This window comes from Pteropus vampyrus, unplaced genomic scaffold (genome assembly GCF_000151845.1).
Source record: "Pteropus vampyrus isolate Shadow unplaced genomic scaffold, Pvam_2.0 Scaffold48, whole genome shotgun sequence".
Taxonomy (NCBI): Eukaryota; Metazoa; Chordata; class Mammalia; order Chiroptera; family Pteropodidae; genus Pteropus; species Pteropus vampyrus.
The window spans coordinates 1278601-1297194 of record NW_011888829.1 but is presented as its reverse complement, the minus strand read 5'-3'; the positions used below and the strand labels follow the sequence as shown (position 1 = coordinate 1297194).

The following is an 18594-nucleotide window of genomic DNA, read 5'->3' as shown; positions in this document are numbered from 1 at the left end:
TGTACACTGTAATTTCCTTCAGAATTCCCAAATTATATTTAGCAGATACAGAATACCCCGGAAGAGCACACTGATTAATAGTTGGTAATACTTTAAATAAGTCCCTTGTCATTTTTTCTGTCATTATAAATGACAATACTCATTAGACTCAGGTCAAGGGCAAATAAAGGCCCTTCCCCTCCTTGAAAAAAGAATGTGTCTTTTAGACTAAATGTTACTTTTCACAAAAGGGTCTTTAACGGCAATCAGCAATTTTGCTGGCTTAAGGAGTGACTTAAGTAAATGCTTTCAACTAAATTAATAAGAAAATCTACCAGTTAAAAAAAGGTGGGGGAGTGAGGAGGGGGGAGGGAAGCACACACTTACCATGAGAATGAAAAAGTAGAAAACCCACATCCATCCTAAGTTGTCCTGGATCAAAGACACTAAATACTAAAAGGGAGAAAAAGAAATTACAATATAATCTTTTACAAATTAATAAAATGAAGTAGCTAAACAGCAGACTAAACATGGCCCTTCTAGAAAATAAGGGAGTTAGGGTTTATATAATGTTTTGCAGTTTACAAAGCTCTATCACATACATGTTCCTACTTAAGCTTTATTAATGGCCTTCATTTTGTAAGCTGGCAGAGTCCAAATACAAAAACTGCGTAGCAGAAGACATCCGTCCAGAAGGCTTGTTTCTATTCACTTTGCTATTAAGAGAGGAAGATGCACATACTCAAGTCACTGCCATTTACTCATTCTTTCTTCCAAGGAAAGGTACTATAACTGATGCTTTCAAACAGTTTGTCTTTTAAGTATACCACTTACTTTACAATTATGCTGTTTGCCTCTAGGGTTACTAAGTGACTTTAACATCCTACAGCATATTCTTTTACTTTACTTTCAATTACTGAAAAAGATCTAATAGCACTTAAGTTATTTTCTTTTATTATGGTAAAATATGTAACATAAAATTTGCTATTTTAACCATTTTTCAGTGTACAACTCGGCAGCATCAAATACATTCACAATGTTGCACAACCATCACCACCCTCTATGTCTAAAATTTTTCATCACCCCAAACAGAACCTCTGTACCCATTAGTAACTCCCCTTCTCCCCTCTCTCCAGCCTCTGGAAACCTCAAATCTGCTTCCTATCTCTGAGTTTGCCTGTTCTAGATGTATCACATGCTAAGTGGAATCACATATATGTGTCTTTTTGTACCTTGGCTTATTTCATTTAGCATGTTTTAAGGTCCAACCATGTTGTACTATGTACTGAAGCGTCGTTCCTTTTCACGGCCGAGTATTATTCCATTGTATAGATACACCACCTTTTGTTTGACCATTTATCTACTGATGGACGCCTGAGTTTTTTCCACCTTTTGGCTACTACGAATAATGCCACAATGAACAGTGGCTTAAAAGTATCTGTATATATTTGTCATGACAATTTGTTCTTGTTTTCTTCTAAAAGTTTTATAGTTTTAGCTCTTAAAGTTAGGTGTTTAATCCATTTGGAGTTAATTTTTATGCACGGTGTAAGGTAAGGGTCCAAATTCATTCTTTTACATGTGTACATCCATTTTTCCCAGCACCACTGGTGTAGAAAACATTATTTCCCAGTGACTGGTCTTGGCATCCTTGTCAAAAAACAATTAACCATAAATGCGAGAGTTTAAGCATGTTCTTTGATTACATTACTAGTGAAATTCAAAAGCGGAAGAAATTAAAGCAGAGCAATTGAGTGATTTAGCCTAGAACATATGGAAAGCAAAAGAGCAGAGGTCTAGCCACACAATAAAGGGAGCAGAGTGGCCTTCCAAACTCTGACTGCTACTTTATCTTCCTTTGAAACAGCTTCTCTGTTGTATAATTTACATAAGTTCACCCACTTAAAGTATACAACTCGGTGGTTTTTAGTATACTCAGAGTTGCGTGACTATCATAATCTAATCTTAGACCATTTTCATCGTCCTCCAAAGAAACCTTGTACCCACAACTAGTCACTCTCCAGAGCCAGCCAAACCTGGGCAACCACTAACCTAATTTCTTCCCCTATAAATCTGCCTTTCTGGAGACCTCGCATGAATGAAATCATACACACCGCATGGTCTTTGTAACTGGCTTCTTTCGCTCAGCATGGTATTTTTGAGGTTATTGCATCTATCGATCCTTCCTTCCTCTTCGACTGCCAAATAATACTCCAGTATGTGAATATCCATTTTATTTATCCCTTCATCAATTGACGGGCATTCAGACTGTTCTGAATAAACCAGTTATGAACATTTGTGTACAAGTGTTTATGTGGACATTTGTTCTCATTTCTCTTAGGTAGATGCTGCAATTTAATCTTATGGAGCTCCTGCTATTTGTCAAAAACATACTAAGCACTGGGAACATGAAGATGAAGAAAACATCGAGAGTTCATGTTCTCAAGGAATGCAGAGTCCGGTACAGTGGACAAATAAACCGGTAAACGTGACACACTGTGAAAAGTGTTCTATGAGAGGTTTGCGCCGACTGCTATGGAAACCAGGAAGAAAACAACCTCTTTTCCTTGGGAAATCGAAGAGAGGTGGGAGGAACAAAGTTATTCAGGGTGAGTGAAGGGCTTGGCTGGGGGACAAGGCTGATAAGAGCTTTTGATATCGAGTCACCAAGTTTAAGGTTTCACACCTCAGACAACAGGAAGCCAGAGGAGGTCTCAAGCTTCATCCCCAGGACGGCCTGTGGCACTGGAGACCCCAGGCTTTACCTCAGCGAGTCTGTAGGAAGCTTAGTGCCCTGCACTTTAATGGCCATCCCAGATGACTGCTTGCCACTCAATTTCAACCCCTCTCCTGCTCTCTCACCTGGCCCACCGCAGCTCCAATGCTCCCAGTTCCGTCAACAATGCCTGTGACCGTCGCCAAAGCCTCACTGCTCCCTTGGACCAGATCCTGGCGACCCAGGTCCGCAGAAATAGCAGAGCTAATCATGTTAGAAGGTCCGCCAATAAAAAATCCTGAAGTCATAAACAGAACAGGTTTTTATTAAAACACTATTCGTAACACCACTAGGAATCTATCGAATACGACAAACTCTTATCCCACAATTTTAATCAGTATGTTGGAGAGACACCAAAAAAGGGAAAAAATAACCAGTGGAAATGGAAATTCTCCCAGATAGGACCATCTTCAAACTAGCTACCATCCACTTTTCTGAAATCCCTTCTGGAACTACGTGACAGTCTGGTATATTTTACAGAAACCAGAGATATAGAAAACACAGTGAACACACAGACTCTCTCATCCTGTGAAGTGTGAATTCATTAATAACTAATTATACTAGCTTGTCAAATTCTATTATGGTAGAGGTGCATCACAGAGCATTTGACTACCAAATTCGACCAACTAAATCAGAAAAGAGAGGGAAGAGAAAAGCTATTTAAACGGTGCAGGTGGCTCTTTCTATCTGCCACCGCTCTCGGAGAGGCTGTCCAAGGACCGAGCAGGAGTTGGCCCGTTTGAATCTGTTTGCAGGGCTGGAATCAGCTCCATGAGCCTCGTGGAGCACGAGCAGCTCTCACTATGCTGAGTGTGATCTGAAGTTTAAAAATAAGGTTATATCTATAACATGGTCCTTAACTGCACTCAATTGTTTCATCTGAGGCTGAAGTGACGAAATACTGACCGATTCCAACACAGGAGGGAAAACTAGCTATACGGGACTTTTTAAAAGCTGGTGAACTGGCTTCCAATGTGACAGCTTCTGAAGCCACTTTCAGAAGTGACATGAGAAGCTGGGACAGCAATCAAAAGTGTTAGGAAATCTCTGTCAAAAGGGACTGATTCTGTAACGACAGGGCTGAGGAGGTCACATAAGAGCAGAGAAACAGAATTTGGAGGAGGCATCTTTCCTTTTACTATTTCAGGTCTCTGTACTTGAGGTTTTAGTATAACTCAAACTGAGGAAGAAATCAGTTTCCTTTTTCCTTTTTCCTTATAGAGGAAATAGCACAATGAAACGGAGCCAGATGCGTACCTGTAACAGCCATCAGAAGTGCATTAATGGACTTATCATTTGGAGAACCTGGAGGAAAGACAGAAACAGCACGCTGACTTTAAAAGCCCACTATATGTGCCTCCACCGAACAGTACACAAAGATCTGGATCTCTGTGACCTCACAGATAACACCTCGGGACAACAAAGGGATGCAACTCTTTCACGGCCTCCTCTAACTTTTATTTGTAATGTCTGCCTCTTGCTGGTGCTCAAGCTAATGAGACTTCTAAAAGCTACAGAAAAACTCTACTCCCATCTCATCTGAAGGGACATATACCAAACCTACTAATTAGCATCTTTCCTCTTTTGAAACCTTTTCCCTTTTATTGTTTTATTGGCTCTAATGCGGTCCCTCTGGAGCCTACCCTCAAACAAAGCATACACACTCCCAAGCAAGCTTTTAAACAAACCAGCAGAGCAGAAGAGATGCCAGTTTCCTCCCCGACACAAATGAAACGATGTGATGATACTTCCACCAGGCGGCTACAGGACAATACAAAGGTCCCCTATCATGCCTTTGTAGCTGATCTCAAGGATCTCCCCTGGGTTGACCACTGACACGGGACTGACACGGGGCAAATGCCTTAGTCTTAAAAAAATCAGGAAAACAATTTAATTGCAAGGGAATACTCACGACTATATCCAACGAGGGAGCCAATTGCCAGAAGCAGGCTTAGAGCTAAAACTGGTGCTCTCTTCTGTAATACGTCAGAGATGAAGCCTTGCAGAGTTCCCCCTTTAAGCACAAAGGGCACATCACAATCAATCCTTTATAATTTAGCACGGTTTCCTGAAACCCGCTCATCATCACGTACCCTCTACCTGCTACATCGGTCCTAACGTTGGTCTATCCAAAAAGATGGCTACTCTCCTCAAGCGTTTCCTCCATAATTTCCTTTTAGGAAGATTACCTGACTGTTTGTTAATCATCGTGATGTCTGACTGGAACAGGACGCCACAAACCAGATGCCAAATTAAGGAAAAAGGAAGAATCATCGCAACCACCCACTGTCCCTTACTGTTTTCCCTTCTCAAACCAGCTATGGAGGCTTTTTCTGATTTTTCTTTCTATTTATAAATATGATTAATTAAGGACATGCCTCACAGGCTATTAGTAGCAACCAATAAAAAGTTCACTAAAATTAAATGCAGCAATTATGGTTTAGAAATAACTAACAGGTCAGGATGTTTAAAAAAAGGTGATGTGACTCTTTCAAGCAACATGGTTACGTCTAGATACAGTCGCATTTTGCGTTCTAGGGGCTATGGGACATCTGACAGATCCTCTTCGCACAGTAGGACACAGAAGTATGGTCAGGTCTAAAGGTGACAAGCTCACCTTTGGCTCTGGATCTAAGAATAGGGCAGACAAGTTCAAATACAATAATAGTACATCACCTAGGGATACACTGAGTGCTTTCATGAGCTCAGGGCAGTTTAGTCTTACCACAATTCTAAATGTAAACATTACAGAAAGGGTATTAAAGTGTTGTCATAGCCATATAAGTCACACCCACTAAAATGCATTCTGTGTCTTATTTAAAAGTCTCTCACTTCCTGTTTATAATTCCAGCTATAACAAAAAGTCGCCATTAAAATCTGCTATGTATAAAGCAATTGCAAAATACTCACGATCCCTGCTATTATTCCTGCCTTTATGATCTGACAATCTATACACTAAGCCAGTATCCTCCCTTTGGCTGAGGGTGGTGGCAAAGGTGAAAGGTAGATAAAATGAACACATTCCAATTCTAACTCGAATCTCTGACATACGACTAGCTCTAGAACTAAGGTATTACTGAAAGAGTACTAAAGGATTACAGTAAAAGACATCAAAGAGGTAAACATCCCAAGACACAAGAACTGATCCATCAACAAAGGACTGAGAAAAAAGAGCCCCATAAATCACAGGGCTGCCGTAGGCTGTTTTTCCTACGAACTTTATTTTTTATTTAAGAGTTTGGCTGTTTACTGGCAGGACAGTTTAGGAAAAATGCTTGTGGAATAAGTAATAAAACATTAAATGATGCCAGATTTCACAACCCAGTAAAAGATGACTAGTGACTAATTCTTTATTATAGAAAAAGATGCATCACGGACATTACCTATAATTCCTCCAACATCGTACCAAATGGACAGCTTGTCGGCGTCAGCCTCCTTCCACCCAAAGTTGTTACTCAGGTAAAAAGGCAACCAGAAGAAGAAGGAGTAATTGACTAACTTCAAGCAGGCATAGGCCACAGAGTACTACGAGGAAGACAGTCAACCGTCAATAAAGAGCAAACAGCACAGCATGACCACAATTTTTAATGTAATTCAAAAGCAAAACAAAATAGAGGAGTTTGGGACAAACATTAGTACCTGATTGTAAAATTAAACATTTCTACATATTCCCGTTTGCCTGACCCTACCCCGTCTCCCTCTTTCCTTTACCCCCATTAGCTTCTAGAAAGGCGTGTACAGCAGGTCTTTGGGATAGAAAACACATAGGCCCATTTCCTAACTGTCTTCAGTTTCTCCTCCTTTCAGTTCTCTGGTAGAAGCAAACCAGTGTTCTGAACCTATGAGGCAGGGCACACAGTTGTATTTCTTTCTTTAGACACAGACAAAAAATATTCGTGCCACTACCTAGCATTAACCATAAGCAAATGAATCCAGTCAACGTCACGGCTTTTAGCGCAAGCAACCAAACTATTTCGGTCCTTCTACTTCCTGCAAAGTTAATATTGTGAACGATGGAGGACAAAAGGACTAAACCAGAGTTTCAAGATCTAAGAAAAGCATCGAGATTAAAACTACTTTCAGATTATAGCTGCCAAAAGCTTTACATTCCCACGTCCAGCGGAAATACAAAGAGTACCTCTGGTGAGTCAAAAATGAAAGAACACGGTTGTCACGGGCCTTGTGCCTCTACTTGGAGGAATGAAAGTTGCAGCTGCCTTGAGACGGCAGTGGCGCTAAGACTCCTACATTCAACACATTATTACCAGGAAATCCTGACATTTAGCATCAAAGGAAAAAGGGGAGGAACAGAGAGACTGACTTCAAAGGGTGTCTGGCGAGTATATTCTTCTCCCTGGAGCTGCCAGTTATTCCCTAGGTATCACTTGTTTTCGAACAGCCTCCCTGGCCGGGCAGCAGCCAGCCCCCTGGAGAGCCGAGTCCCCACCATGAGTGCATTTCGTCCAGACAGCCTGCTACAAAGACAAAGGAACTGACCAGATTTCCTCAACACCGCTGCCCATGTCAGGGAACAATAGAGCTTGCGAAACGCCAAGGAATAGCAAAAGATTCCATATTTAGTCACAACAAATTTAAGTTCTGTCTCGGAAATTAAACTATTACCGGCAGAGTATTTGAATGACCAGTTAAAAAATACTAATCATTAGCATAAGAACAGGCCTGAAGGAACTCACATTTCCCTTGTATTACATATCATCTTTTGGTTAAAGAATTGTGGGAACTTACATTTTAACTCAGACTTAACTGTCTGCAAATGTTAGTTCTCTTGGTTAGCTTGGGGGCGCAGGCAGAAGGGAACTGACAAGTATGAAATACGACATCCTGCAGATTCTGAATCTAGCTCAGGGGTTACATACAGAAAAAGCACCACTAAACAATAAACGAAAACAGGTGCGTGTTCACAATACAATAACCCAACGTCCTAGACCCCAGGGAAGACTGGCACACTTTCTATTCCACGGGGCGGGGAACTGAGACACAAGGACGGGCTGAGTGACTTACCCCAGGCCTCACAGAGAGTTAGTGGGTAAGCTGGACACATAACCTAGGCCTCTTAACTTCCACTCCCGTGCTAGAGCGCCCGAAACATCAAGACAGAAAAACTGCAGAAGGGATTTAGTTTAGACGTTAGCATGTTCTCCTGACTGTAAAGGTTGTGGAAACACTGGAATGCGTTACCAGGAAATAGCGTGGAGTATTCTGCTCTGGACCTTTTAATAAAAAGGCAAACATCGTTTCCTCCTAGATTAAGAATATTGGTAAATAAAACTCATTCGAAACCTTCTTGGGCAGCATATAATTCTGTAATACTGCAACAGGCCAAAAAATACATATTTAAAAATAGCAACTTTGTCTTCTTACCCAAAGGCTGTCAGGGCCAGCAAACTAGGGCTCGGGGCCAAATCCTGCCATGCCCATTCGTTCCATGTTGTCCCCGCTTTCTTTTGCCCTAGAGTTAAGTAGTTGTGGCGGAGACTGTACGCGCCCCCATGCCCACCCAAAGCTAAAAACATCTACTATCTGGCCCTTCACAGAAAAGGTGTGCCGACTCCTGCATTAGATATCAGATAAAATTTCAAGGGGTACCGATATGAAAATAAGCCGAGGGGCATATCCAATATTCTTCTGAATATATATTTCTAAAATAAAGTATCAAAGATGCTTTATCTCAGGCAGAGTTAATCTCCAGGCTACAGTATGTCTCTGGCTGTGGTAAGATTTGGACGACCCTTACCGGTACAACTCCAGGAAGGCAACAAGCCTGATAAAAGCTTATTGCCTTGACTTGGGTGACGGTACTGCCTTCTTGAACTGAATAATTAGGCTCGTACTCATCTTCATTTTCAGCACCACTAATTAATGGCCTGTGTGAGTCTTCTTCAAAATTTTCTTCTGCCTCAACACCTGAGAGACCTAAAACAACAGTAACAGCCACCATTTATAAAGTGCCTTCTAAGTGCCTGGCATTGTGCTAAGTGCTTTGCGTGTTATCGTTACGTATAGGGTCAATATTATTTTTATTTCCATTTTATAGAAGCAGCGACAAGGTTCAGTGGCCAAGGTCAGCTAAAGTCAATTAAGGTCACATGGCAACAAACCCAAGACACTAATTCTACTTTATCTGGCTTCAAAGCAATGCTTCCTCAACTAAATCACACACTCTCTTATATACAAAAAAAAAAAAAAAAAAATCCATTTTATTCTATGAAACTGACATGTCTCTTTAATATTCGAAGGATAGAACTGTACATCTATTTGCTTCTGTGGCTGCGCTTGTACATAATGCGTTTAACCACAGATAAGTTTCACACTAAATTATTTTCGTGACGAGAAAGAAGTGCCTGTCTCAAGAAATGAAATTAGAAACACACCCATGCTAATTTCTAACAGTGTCTCTATTATAAAACTCATTTCCAAACAATGAGCTTTCCTTGGATCTATAAAAGGTGAGCCTTGGTCCCCCCAAACATTTGCAGCTGTGCCAGGTTTAGCTGGACACAGGACACAGACAGCAATACTGCTCCTTAATTCCCTGAAAGCAGCTCACGGTTCTCCTACGAATAAAGAAACTGGCTGTCCTGGCCTCAAGATTCTCTTCGCCCATAACAGTAAGACGTTCTGAATAGACAAGACAGCTTGTCCTCACCAATTTCTTCTGGTGACACCAGGAGTCCAAAGAAGATGACGATGCCACCAGCAAACTGCACCGCTGCCGTCACCAGAAAGGCGTACTGGAGGAGAGAGGGAAGGTACTTCTTACACATCTGGGACACTCCTTAGAGGCACACATGGGGGAGGTGGGGGGCGAGGGACGGGGCGAGAAGGGCTGGGACGCTGTGAAGAAAATGAGTGCCGAGGGCTTAGCCTGCACCAGGTACTGCGCTGTGTTCTACTGCTGTGTCCTCGTTAATCTTCCCAATTATTCTGTGAAGCTCAGAGAGAATTAAGGTCCCCTGCACACTGAGTGGTACTATTACAATTGTGAAATCAGGGCTACCCCCAAAAACCTCATTCTTTGCACCGCACAGCCTCTCATGAGACACAGTATCTGCACTCGAAGATATTTTACCCAGTCGAGGGGTTTAAACAACAAACAAAATAATAACACGAGACAGCATGTAACTAAACACATGTCCTAGCAAGAAACGTGTGTAGGAATTTAAAAGAAGGAAACGGCTGAAGAGGCTGAAGCAGCTACACAGTGCTTGAAGGAAGAGCTGAAAATCAAAGCGATTGACCATCTTTCCAGGTAGAACGGAAGCAAAAGCAAAGGGTGGAGATGAGCGCGAAAGCCATGTTCACGGTCGAGGCGGAGGGCTTCTGCTAGATGATAGGGAACATAAAAAATGATTTGGAAAAGTGATATCACGGCTAAAGACTCTCAAAAGCCAGGCTGTGCAGCTGAATCGTCTCGCAGAGAATGGAGCCTGACGTGGCTAGACAGTCTATATTTTTGAACAAGTAGGAGACGTGTAGTAAGAGCTCTCGCTCCCAGCCCTTCTTCCCGTCCACTTGAGCCTCATTTTCCCAACATATAACCATTGTTATTTCACTTTTCCTTGCCAGAGATTGCTTTAGAAACACACGAGCCAATACAAATATGTACTCTTTACTTCTTCCCCCATTTTACACAAATGGAGTCATTCGGTACACACCGTTTCACACCCTTGCTTTCTTCACTCAACGGGATCTTTCCCTACCAGTACGGGGCGTCCCGATCCTGTCACAGCTGCACAGCATTCCACTGAATAGGTGTATCACGGTCTATTTCCCTTTTGGTTTTGTCATTCGTTATCAGTGTTTTCCTATGACAAACAATGCTGAAATAATTAACCTATCTATCATTTTGTGCGTGCTGAAGTATATTCCACCTGTGGGATTAACTCCTGGAGGTGGGGCTGCTCGGGCAGAGCAGTTATGATCTTGACAGGCAGTCCCATATTGACCCCAAGAGGGGTTATTTACTTTCCCAGCTGCAATTCCTTCGTATCCTCGTAAACATGTTATCGAACTTTTGGATCTTTACTAATAATAATATTCAGGGTAGTGTCTTTCTTTTTTACGTGTAATTTTAACTTGCATTTCTCCTCCAACTAACACCTAAGCTCCATAAGGGCAGAGATTTTTGTCCCTTTTGGCCAGTATCTATTCTCCATTGACAAAGGGCACCTAGAAGAGCTCAATAAATATTAGTGGAATGATGCAGTTATGAGTGGAGTGGAATTTCTTTTCATGTTTACGAGCTGCTTCTAGTCCCTTTACATCAACTACACGTTTAAATCTTTTACCTTTTTTGTGTGTTGGTCTTTTTCTTATCAATTTGTGAGCATTCTTTTTCTGTAACATGAGTTGCCAATACTTTTACCAAATTGATTATTTGTCTTTAGACTTGGGTATTTTTCCATGAATCATGTTTTTAGGTGTTTAAATTTGTTGAAAGTTTAACACAGGCCTTGCCCCACCCAGACACAGCTCAAGCTAGTTTTAAATGGCCACAGTATTATTTCATACATGTATGAAATATATACACACAGATACACACACACACATATACTTGAGAAAAAGCTAGAAATACCTACCTCATAACCATACTGCAGAACCGAAGAAGCTAGGCATGCTCCCAAAATATTACCCACTGAAGCACAGGCACTCCAGAGACCAAAAACAACTCCTCGCCTACAATGGAAAACAGAAGAGAACAGAATCAGAAGGGACTCCGTTTACAGCTCAAATACAAATGGCCAAAACAACGAAGGTTCACGTTACAAAAACATCAACATTCCATTTTAAGATTTTTTAAGTACATCCAAATGACAAAACATCAGGTCTCTTCTAACTATAAGATTTTCTTATACTAAAGTTTGATTTGGGGCTCGTTGAAAGACACTATTAAGAGAATAAAAAGAAAAGAATTTAAAAAGACAAGCTATTGATTAGGAGAAAATATCTGCATATCACTTATCTGATAAAAGACTTGTATCTGAAATACAAAGAACTCTCGAAACTCAATAATATGAAAACGGACAATGTAATGAAATGTTAAAGAGTATGAATAGCTAAAATCAAGAATCTATCTACAATCCTTTCAAGACAAAAAAGTTTTGAAAGGACAAAAGATTTTAATAGATACTTCACATACAAAAAATATGATGCAAATAAGCTCATGAAAAGATGCTCGACATCATCAGCCATTAGGGAAATGCAAATTAAAACTGTTACACAACTCCTAGAATAGCTGAAATCAAAAGAGGCTGAGCATACTAAGTGTTGGCAAAGATAAAGCAACTAGAACCCTTACACTCTGCTGGTGGGAATGTAAAATGGTACAACCACTTGGGAGAGTGCCAGACTGCCAGATATACACACGCCTACCGTATGATCCAGCCATTCTACTCCAAGGTATTTGTCCAAGGGAAGTGTAAACATATATCTATACAAAAATTTATATACGAATGTTCAAAGTAGCCTTATTTGTAATAGCCCCAAACTGAAAACAACCCAAACATTCATCAACGGGTGAAGAGATCAACAAATTGTGATATAAAAAGGAATGAACTATCAATGCATAACGTGAATAAATCTCAAATTAATTATGCTGAGTGAAAAAAGCCTGTACAGAGAAGACTGAGTACCGGATGATTCCATTTACATACAATTTTAGAAGATTCTAATTAATCTGAAGTGACAGAGAGCAGTTGCCTGGAGATGACAGTGGAAGAGAGGGGTGGTCTGGGGGTGGGGGGCAGAGGGTAGGAATCACCAATTGGCATTAAGGAAACTTTTGGGGGTGATGAATGTGTACCTGATCTTTACTGTGATGATGGTTTTAACGGTGTACGCATGCCAAAACTGATCAAATGGTACATTTTAAACATGTGCAGCTTACTGTACGCCTCGATAAAGCTGTTAAAAAAAGGATGTATGGGTGAAAGAAGATCCTGGTGGAAGGGAAACTAGCTTTTCCAACAGTCCTGGAGAAAAATGATTAGTTCTAAATACGGGCCATGGCAGTAAGGCTGGTGGAAGGAAAAGGAGTTAAGAAAAGTTAATTTTTTAAAAATTTAAATTTGTATTTTATCTATTTGACACATATTAATAACACTGTTCAGTCTAGATTTTCTAGCTCTTTAAACATTGTTATAACCTAAAGACAGAAGGAGTCTTAGAAATGAACAAGGAGGCAACTCTGCACAGTGAAAAATCAAGTCTATTCAAAAGTCTGAGGGCTGCTACTTCCAGCTGTGTAATCTCAAGCAAGTCACAGCGAAGGAAGGCTCCTACTTCTCAACTGGGAAACACTGCACTCCTCCAAAGACGGAGGGCAGTGACATATGGGAAAGGGCTTGGCACTGCACAAGAGTTCATACTGGTGGGACCTAGCCTCGATCTGTTTTACCAAACTCAGACCTTGCCAACCAGGAGCAGGGGCATGACTCATTCAAGGTAAGAGCTTTTGAGGCAATGTCCTCAAGAGATCACTTAATTCCCCTGGACCCCAACTTTTTTCACCTGGAAAACAAATGATATGAACGAGGTAATCTCTATGTTTCTCCCCAGTACTAAAATGCCCCGATCCTCTAAAATACACAATATCTACCAAGAAGGTCCTGGAGGAAGGAGTCACGAGGTCAAGCTCTGAATAACACTTCTAGCCGAAGACATGCTTTTAGAAGATAATGGCTGAAAATAACTGTGATTTTAAGTTGTCGTAGCTGTATTGGTACTTTGTAGTTTATTGTTATGCTTCAGAAGAAAAGTCACTGTCTCAAGCGATGCATCAACAATGTAACACTTACTGGTGTTACTCGTTTAAAAACAAATCGTCTTACTTTCAAAAAGAAACTGTAACAACTTTCTTGAATTATTTTCTTTGTAACTGATCTACAAAAATAACAAAGAGGTGAGCCTGCCCAGTCACTGTTATCAAATACCCAATGTCATCTAATTCATAAAAGCTCAAATAAGAATTATCTCAAAATGAAGCATGTCAAAGTAATTAAGTGATAAGATTTCAGATGGATTTGCCTTTACCCCTCTTTGCTCGTTTATATTATCTGGTTTGTCTACAATAAACAAGTAGCCTTTGTATAATTTTTCAAAAATCATGAATGGAAAAAAAGTTATGATGAAATGTATGTCTATCTCTCAACGCATCAATATTTATAAAAAAATGACAGAAATCCAAATTAATAATATTCCTCAAATTGGAGCATCATAAAGGATGATAAAAAACAAATCCAAGTCTTTAGGTACCTGAACTCATTTCCATCCTGTAAATTAAGTACGGCTCTCCCTTCCGGTAGCCTAGAAAATACTTTAGCAGGTGCCTGTCCTCTGCCCACACCACACACACAAACTCGAATACATTCGAAAAATGACTTAAAGGTTTAAGGAGAAATGTCCAATTTAACTAAGCCCCCGAGTTTATCGTTCTTCATCTGCACCTTATTAGACTCTTTGTTACGTGACCTCAGCAAGTCCCGTGGATCACTTTTGGCCTCAGCTTCCTTATCTTTAATCTAAGTAGATTAAACAAGATCACTGAGTCTCAAAAAAGGGAAAAGAAGACACAACCCACAGAAGATGTGTGATGGGACAGCGCACGAGGTATTTATGCTCCCCAGAGGGAGAGTAAGGGAAAAAACGGAGACGCGCTGCCTGAGCCACACGCAAAAGCTGACTGCAGCGGGAGCGTGATGGCTGCCTGACCGGGCTGGCTCGTCACCAAGGTCTGCACTCTTTCCAACACGCTTCACGCGAAACACCCCCTGAACTAGTCTAGCTTTCTAAAAGGGAGGGAGGATGCAGGTTGTGCCGAAGGGCTCGAGTTAATTGACAAGTCTGAAGAATCTGATATTAAAACTACTTAAAAAGAGAAACTAAGGAGGAAAAAAGCGGCATACCCAGCTTTCCCAAACCAGTTGCCCATGACAGCAACCACACAGGGCCAACCAGTGGACTGCAGCAGGCCATTCACAATCCACAGGCAGCAGTACAGCCACTTGTTGTAGAAATGCAGCCATTCTGTGACCGTGCCAAAGACAAACACCTTGGAGAAGAAGAAGAAGGGACATGTGACACCCACATGGACACTTGGACTACACTCCACCGCTGAGCACACTCATGTGTCTGCCTGAAGAGACTACGTGAAGGAGACGTTCGATGACCTAAGAGACGGGCGGCCGACTCTTCGGATGCTTCTGCTCAGAGCAGCACTGAGTGGGACACCCACCAAACCGCCACCAACCATGGAGGCAGAGATGACAAATGCATAAAACTCACTAATGACCATCCTTCCAACTTGCATCTTCGACTCTAAAAAGTCCTCGTCGTCTGACCTCTTTTAACATCTACAGTTACCCCTCAAACACGGGGTTAGGGGTGCTGACCCCTGCGCAGCCAAAATCTACATACGACTTCTGACTCCCCCAAAACTTAACTACAAACAGCCTACTAATAGGCCTTACCAATAACATAAACAGTCGATTAACACACATTTTGTTTGTTATATGTGTTATATGCTATATTCATACTAGAAAGTAAGCTAAAGGAAAGAAAATGTTATTAAGAAAATCCTAATGAAAATATATTTACAGTATTTATTGAAAAAAATCCACGTGTAAGGGGACCCACTCAGTTCGAAGCTGTGTCTTTCGAGGGTCACCTGTATTTCCGTTTCCTCTTCCTCAGGCCTGTGTTTGCGGAGACTTGTGGGTACTGAGTTCACACAGGTAGTTTAAGTAAAAACGGTGCCAGGCACGTCGTGAGGACGGGAGCACCAGCGATGACTGTCACTGCAACTACTCCGTGAATCAGAGTAATGACCTGCTCAGTAATTCTGCAGCATTCACGTGACTGCTTTTTTCCCAGGCATTTTGCTTGAGTGGACATTTTATTTGTAGTTGAAGTCTCTTTGGGGAATATTTGGCATGGGCATGCATGATACTGTGTGATTCCATTTAAATGACAGTCTGGAATAAGCAAAACTTACACAACTATACTCCTTTTTCCAAATTCAGAACTACACACTAAAAAGGGTGAATTTATGTAAATACTGTAATTTTTCAAAAAATGTAAAAAAAAAAAGTATGTTTTAAAACAGGTTTAAAAATAGTATGTATATATATGTGTGGTAGGGCAGCTTATGAATAAAGAAAGTGCTTCAATCTCTAAAAATTCACCAAAAAATCTACTTTTCCCTATACGTGAATGGCAGACATTAAAAAATAATAAAAGAGAATCTAAACTCTATACTTTCATTCACTCAATAAAACTTACTCACTAGATCCTGATAAGCAAGCAAAGGTGAACTGAATACGGATCCTGCCCTCTACAGCACTTACTGTGTCAGGTGCTGTTCCGAATGCACACACAGTAACTCATCCAGCCCTCACTACGGCCTTAGGCGGAAGGATTCAGATTAGGAGTCTGAAGCACAGAGAAATCACAGCGAGGCAACTGCAGAGGGACTAAACCCACGCAGTGTGGTCTCCGGAAGTCTGTGATCCTAAGCACTGTGCTCCAGCCTCCTAGGGAAAGCAGGACAGGTGAGGCATAAGTAGGCTGAGCAGCAGACAATGTGACGTGTCTTCAAGGAAACGCAAGCACAGGAGCTTGGAGGGGGATGCTGACTTCCAGGAGGGGGCTCAGCAAAGTGAAGCATTGTGAAGGGAGCGTCACTGGCCAGTGACTTGGAGGAGACAGGAGCGAGACTATGGAGAGCTGAAAAAAGGGACATTCGAGGCAGGAAGAAAAGCAGGAACAGCCGTGGTGAGGCAGAAAGAAACCTGATAGGACCGTGGAAAGTAGCTTAGTCTGGCCAGGCAGAGTGGAGAAGCAAAGTGACAGGCGTGACTGTGGAGGTGGGCTGGGACCAGGGTCTGGAGAGTCCAGGAAGGGGTGTGATCGGAACCGTACCTTAAAAAGGCTCTGCTAACTAAAAAGGCAGACAAGGTACTCAAAAACGGAAGATTCATTTTACTATTCTCTTCTACATACAGAAGTAAGAGGATTGCTGAGATTCTAAAATACCTGATACTACTAGTAGTAGTAGTAGTAATAATAATAATAATAACTTTTAAACTTTCAAACTTACCACTAGTGCAGAAGAGCACATGCCAAAAGACAGAACCCACCGTAAGTTAAGCCGATCTCCAATGATACCACTGATGAAAAGGCCCTAAAAACAAAGCATTTTATTTTACAGGGCTGAATAACAACAGTCTGCAAAAAATAAGACGCATCGCAAAGTCAATGAGGCAAACAATACGGAGATTACTTAAAATGAAATCCTAATCTCATGCTAGACTAGCTGTCTATATCGGTCTTACAAACGTTTCATGAAATGACTATGGGTTTCTGCACACTGTACTGTACACACCTCATGTACCAAGACATGCTGACTCTGCAAACTTATGTTCTACTTGATCCCCTAACTGCCTAAGAGGAAACTGTCAGGGGCGGGGGATGACACAAGAATAATTCCAATAAAACAAGCATACAACACCTTACATTTTCTAGAATAGAAGAACTAAACATCAGTTATCTGCTTTCCCAAAGGGATTCCTCTTTGCCATTTGCATTCTGAATTAAGATGTGTTGCAGCACGTCCTGCAGAACAGAAGCTTCTGGAGCACATGTGTTGCCTGTTTAATCTGACCCTTGGGTTTCGTGACATCACAAAGCGGGCAGAGACAACAAGTAATTGAGCACAGGTACAAATGTTCTGCCTTCTGCTCTCCGCCCACTGAGTGGCAGGAATTAAAATGCTCAGATCATGGCAGCAAGGCAGACCAAAGAGCTAAGGGCAACGCACTTTAGGTTCCTTCCATAAAAACATAAAATGAATAAATGTCTTGACAAAAACACCTAAATTCAGATACAAGTGTTTCTAATAAATTGACTATCTGTATTAGAGAAAATTAAGATTATAAATGTCATAATGAATGCTTCTCCCTCATGACTGATGAGGCACGTGTCAGCTTTAGCGAACACTCCGTGTTCCACAGCTGCCATTCTCATGGTCTTACGCTATATACAATAAAGGGGGTGAAGAAAATCTCCCAGTTATGCTTCCAATTAGGGAATCAATTTATTCTGTGTTGCTCCCAACAGCTGGAGCTTACAGAAGGACATGCAGCTCAATATTAAGAACTATGATCGCTGATTTTTCATGGTACTTGCCTTTTACCTCCTAAGTCTATTTAGCCCTATAGATAGGTATTATCCTCACAACTCTACAGATGAGGAAACTAAGTATCAAAAAAAGGTTAAATACCATTGAGAAACCAAGTTTAACACAGCGCTGACGGTGGTAGAACTTGTTTGTCCACCAGACTACACTGCTTCTTAAAATATGTCACAAAAGGCTCAAAGAGAAGCCTCACAGGGAGCACTCGGCCCACGTCCAATGGCCACATGCTGGGATTCTGCCCAGAAAACGCCCAGGGCGAGGAGCTAGACTACCCGACCTAAGACCCGTTCCAACTCTGTCTGTAACTTTCCTCTCTGAAGAAAAGATATTCTAATAAACAGCCAAGTAAACATTTAGACATTTACTCTGAGACTTTAAGCCAGTGTCTCACATGACCTGGACATTCGAAATGAAAAGGCTTTTTTATAACTGGACACATTGTCGAGATAGGGATTAAGATGCTGGGGAGAAAAGAGCAGACTGCTCCCCAAATTCCCTGGTTCCAAGTGTCGCTCTGACTCGGCAGCCACCGCAGACGTCTCCTACAACCAGAGACTCTGGCTGCCCGCTCCGAAAAGGCCACCTCCGACTGGGAGTCAGGCCCTGCCACCCGGGTATGGCTCCC

At 41.5% G+C, this 18594-nt stretch overlaps 1 protein-coding gene across 4 annotated transcripts in view; it reads right to left on the bottom strand.

The window, feature by feature from the left end:
* Positions 1 to 18594, bottom strand: part of SLC37A3 (solute carrier family 37 member 3) — a 39392-nt gene that overhangs the window by 2222 nt on the left and 18576 nt on the right. For 2 of the 4 annotated variants that reach the window (XM_011359485.2, XM_011359486.2), the window contains exons 5-14: positions 16872 to 16955; positions 14680 to 14825; positions 11356 to 11452; positions 9423 to 9507; positions 8511 to 8689; positions 6139 to 6280; positions 4668 to 4769; positions 4013 to 4060; positions 2842 to 2993; positions 367 to 432 (exon numbers count right to left, since the gene is read on the bottom strand). In XM_011359485.2, the coding sequence (XP_011357787.1) occupies positions 367 to 432; positions 2842 to 2993; positions 4013 to 4060; positions 4668 to 4769; positions 6139 to 6280; positions 8511 to 8689; positions 9423 to 9507; positions 11356 to 11452; positions 14680 to 14825; positions 16872 to 16955 (1101 nt within the window). The remainder of the gene's footprint in view (positions 1 to 366; positions 433 to 2841; positions 2994 to 4012; positions 4061 to 4667; positions 4770 to 6138; positions 6281 to 8510; positions 8690 to 9422; positions 9508 to 11355; positions 11453 to 14679; positions 14826 to 16871; positions 16956 to 18594) is intronic. The other 2 variants (XM_023530279.1, XM_023530280.1) reach the window with 2 other exon arrangements.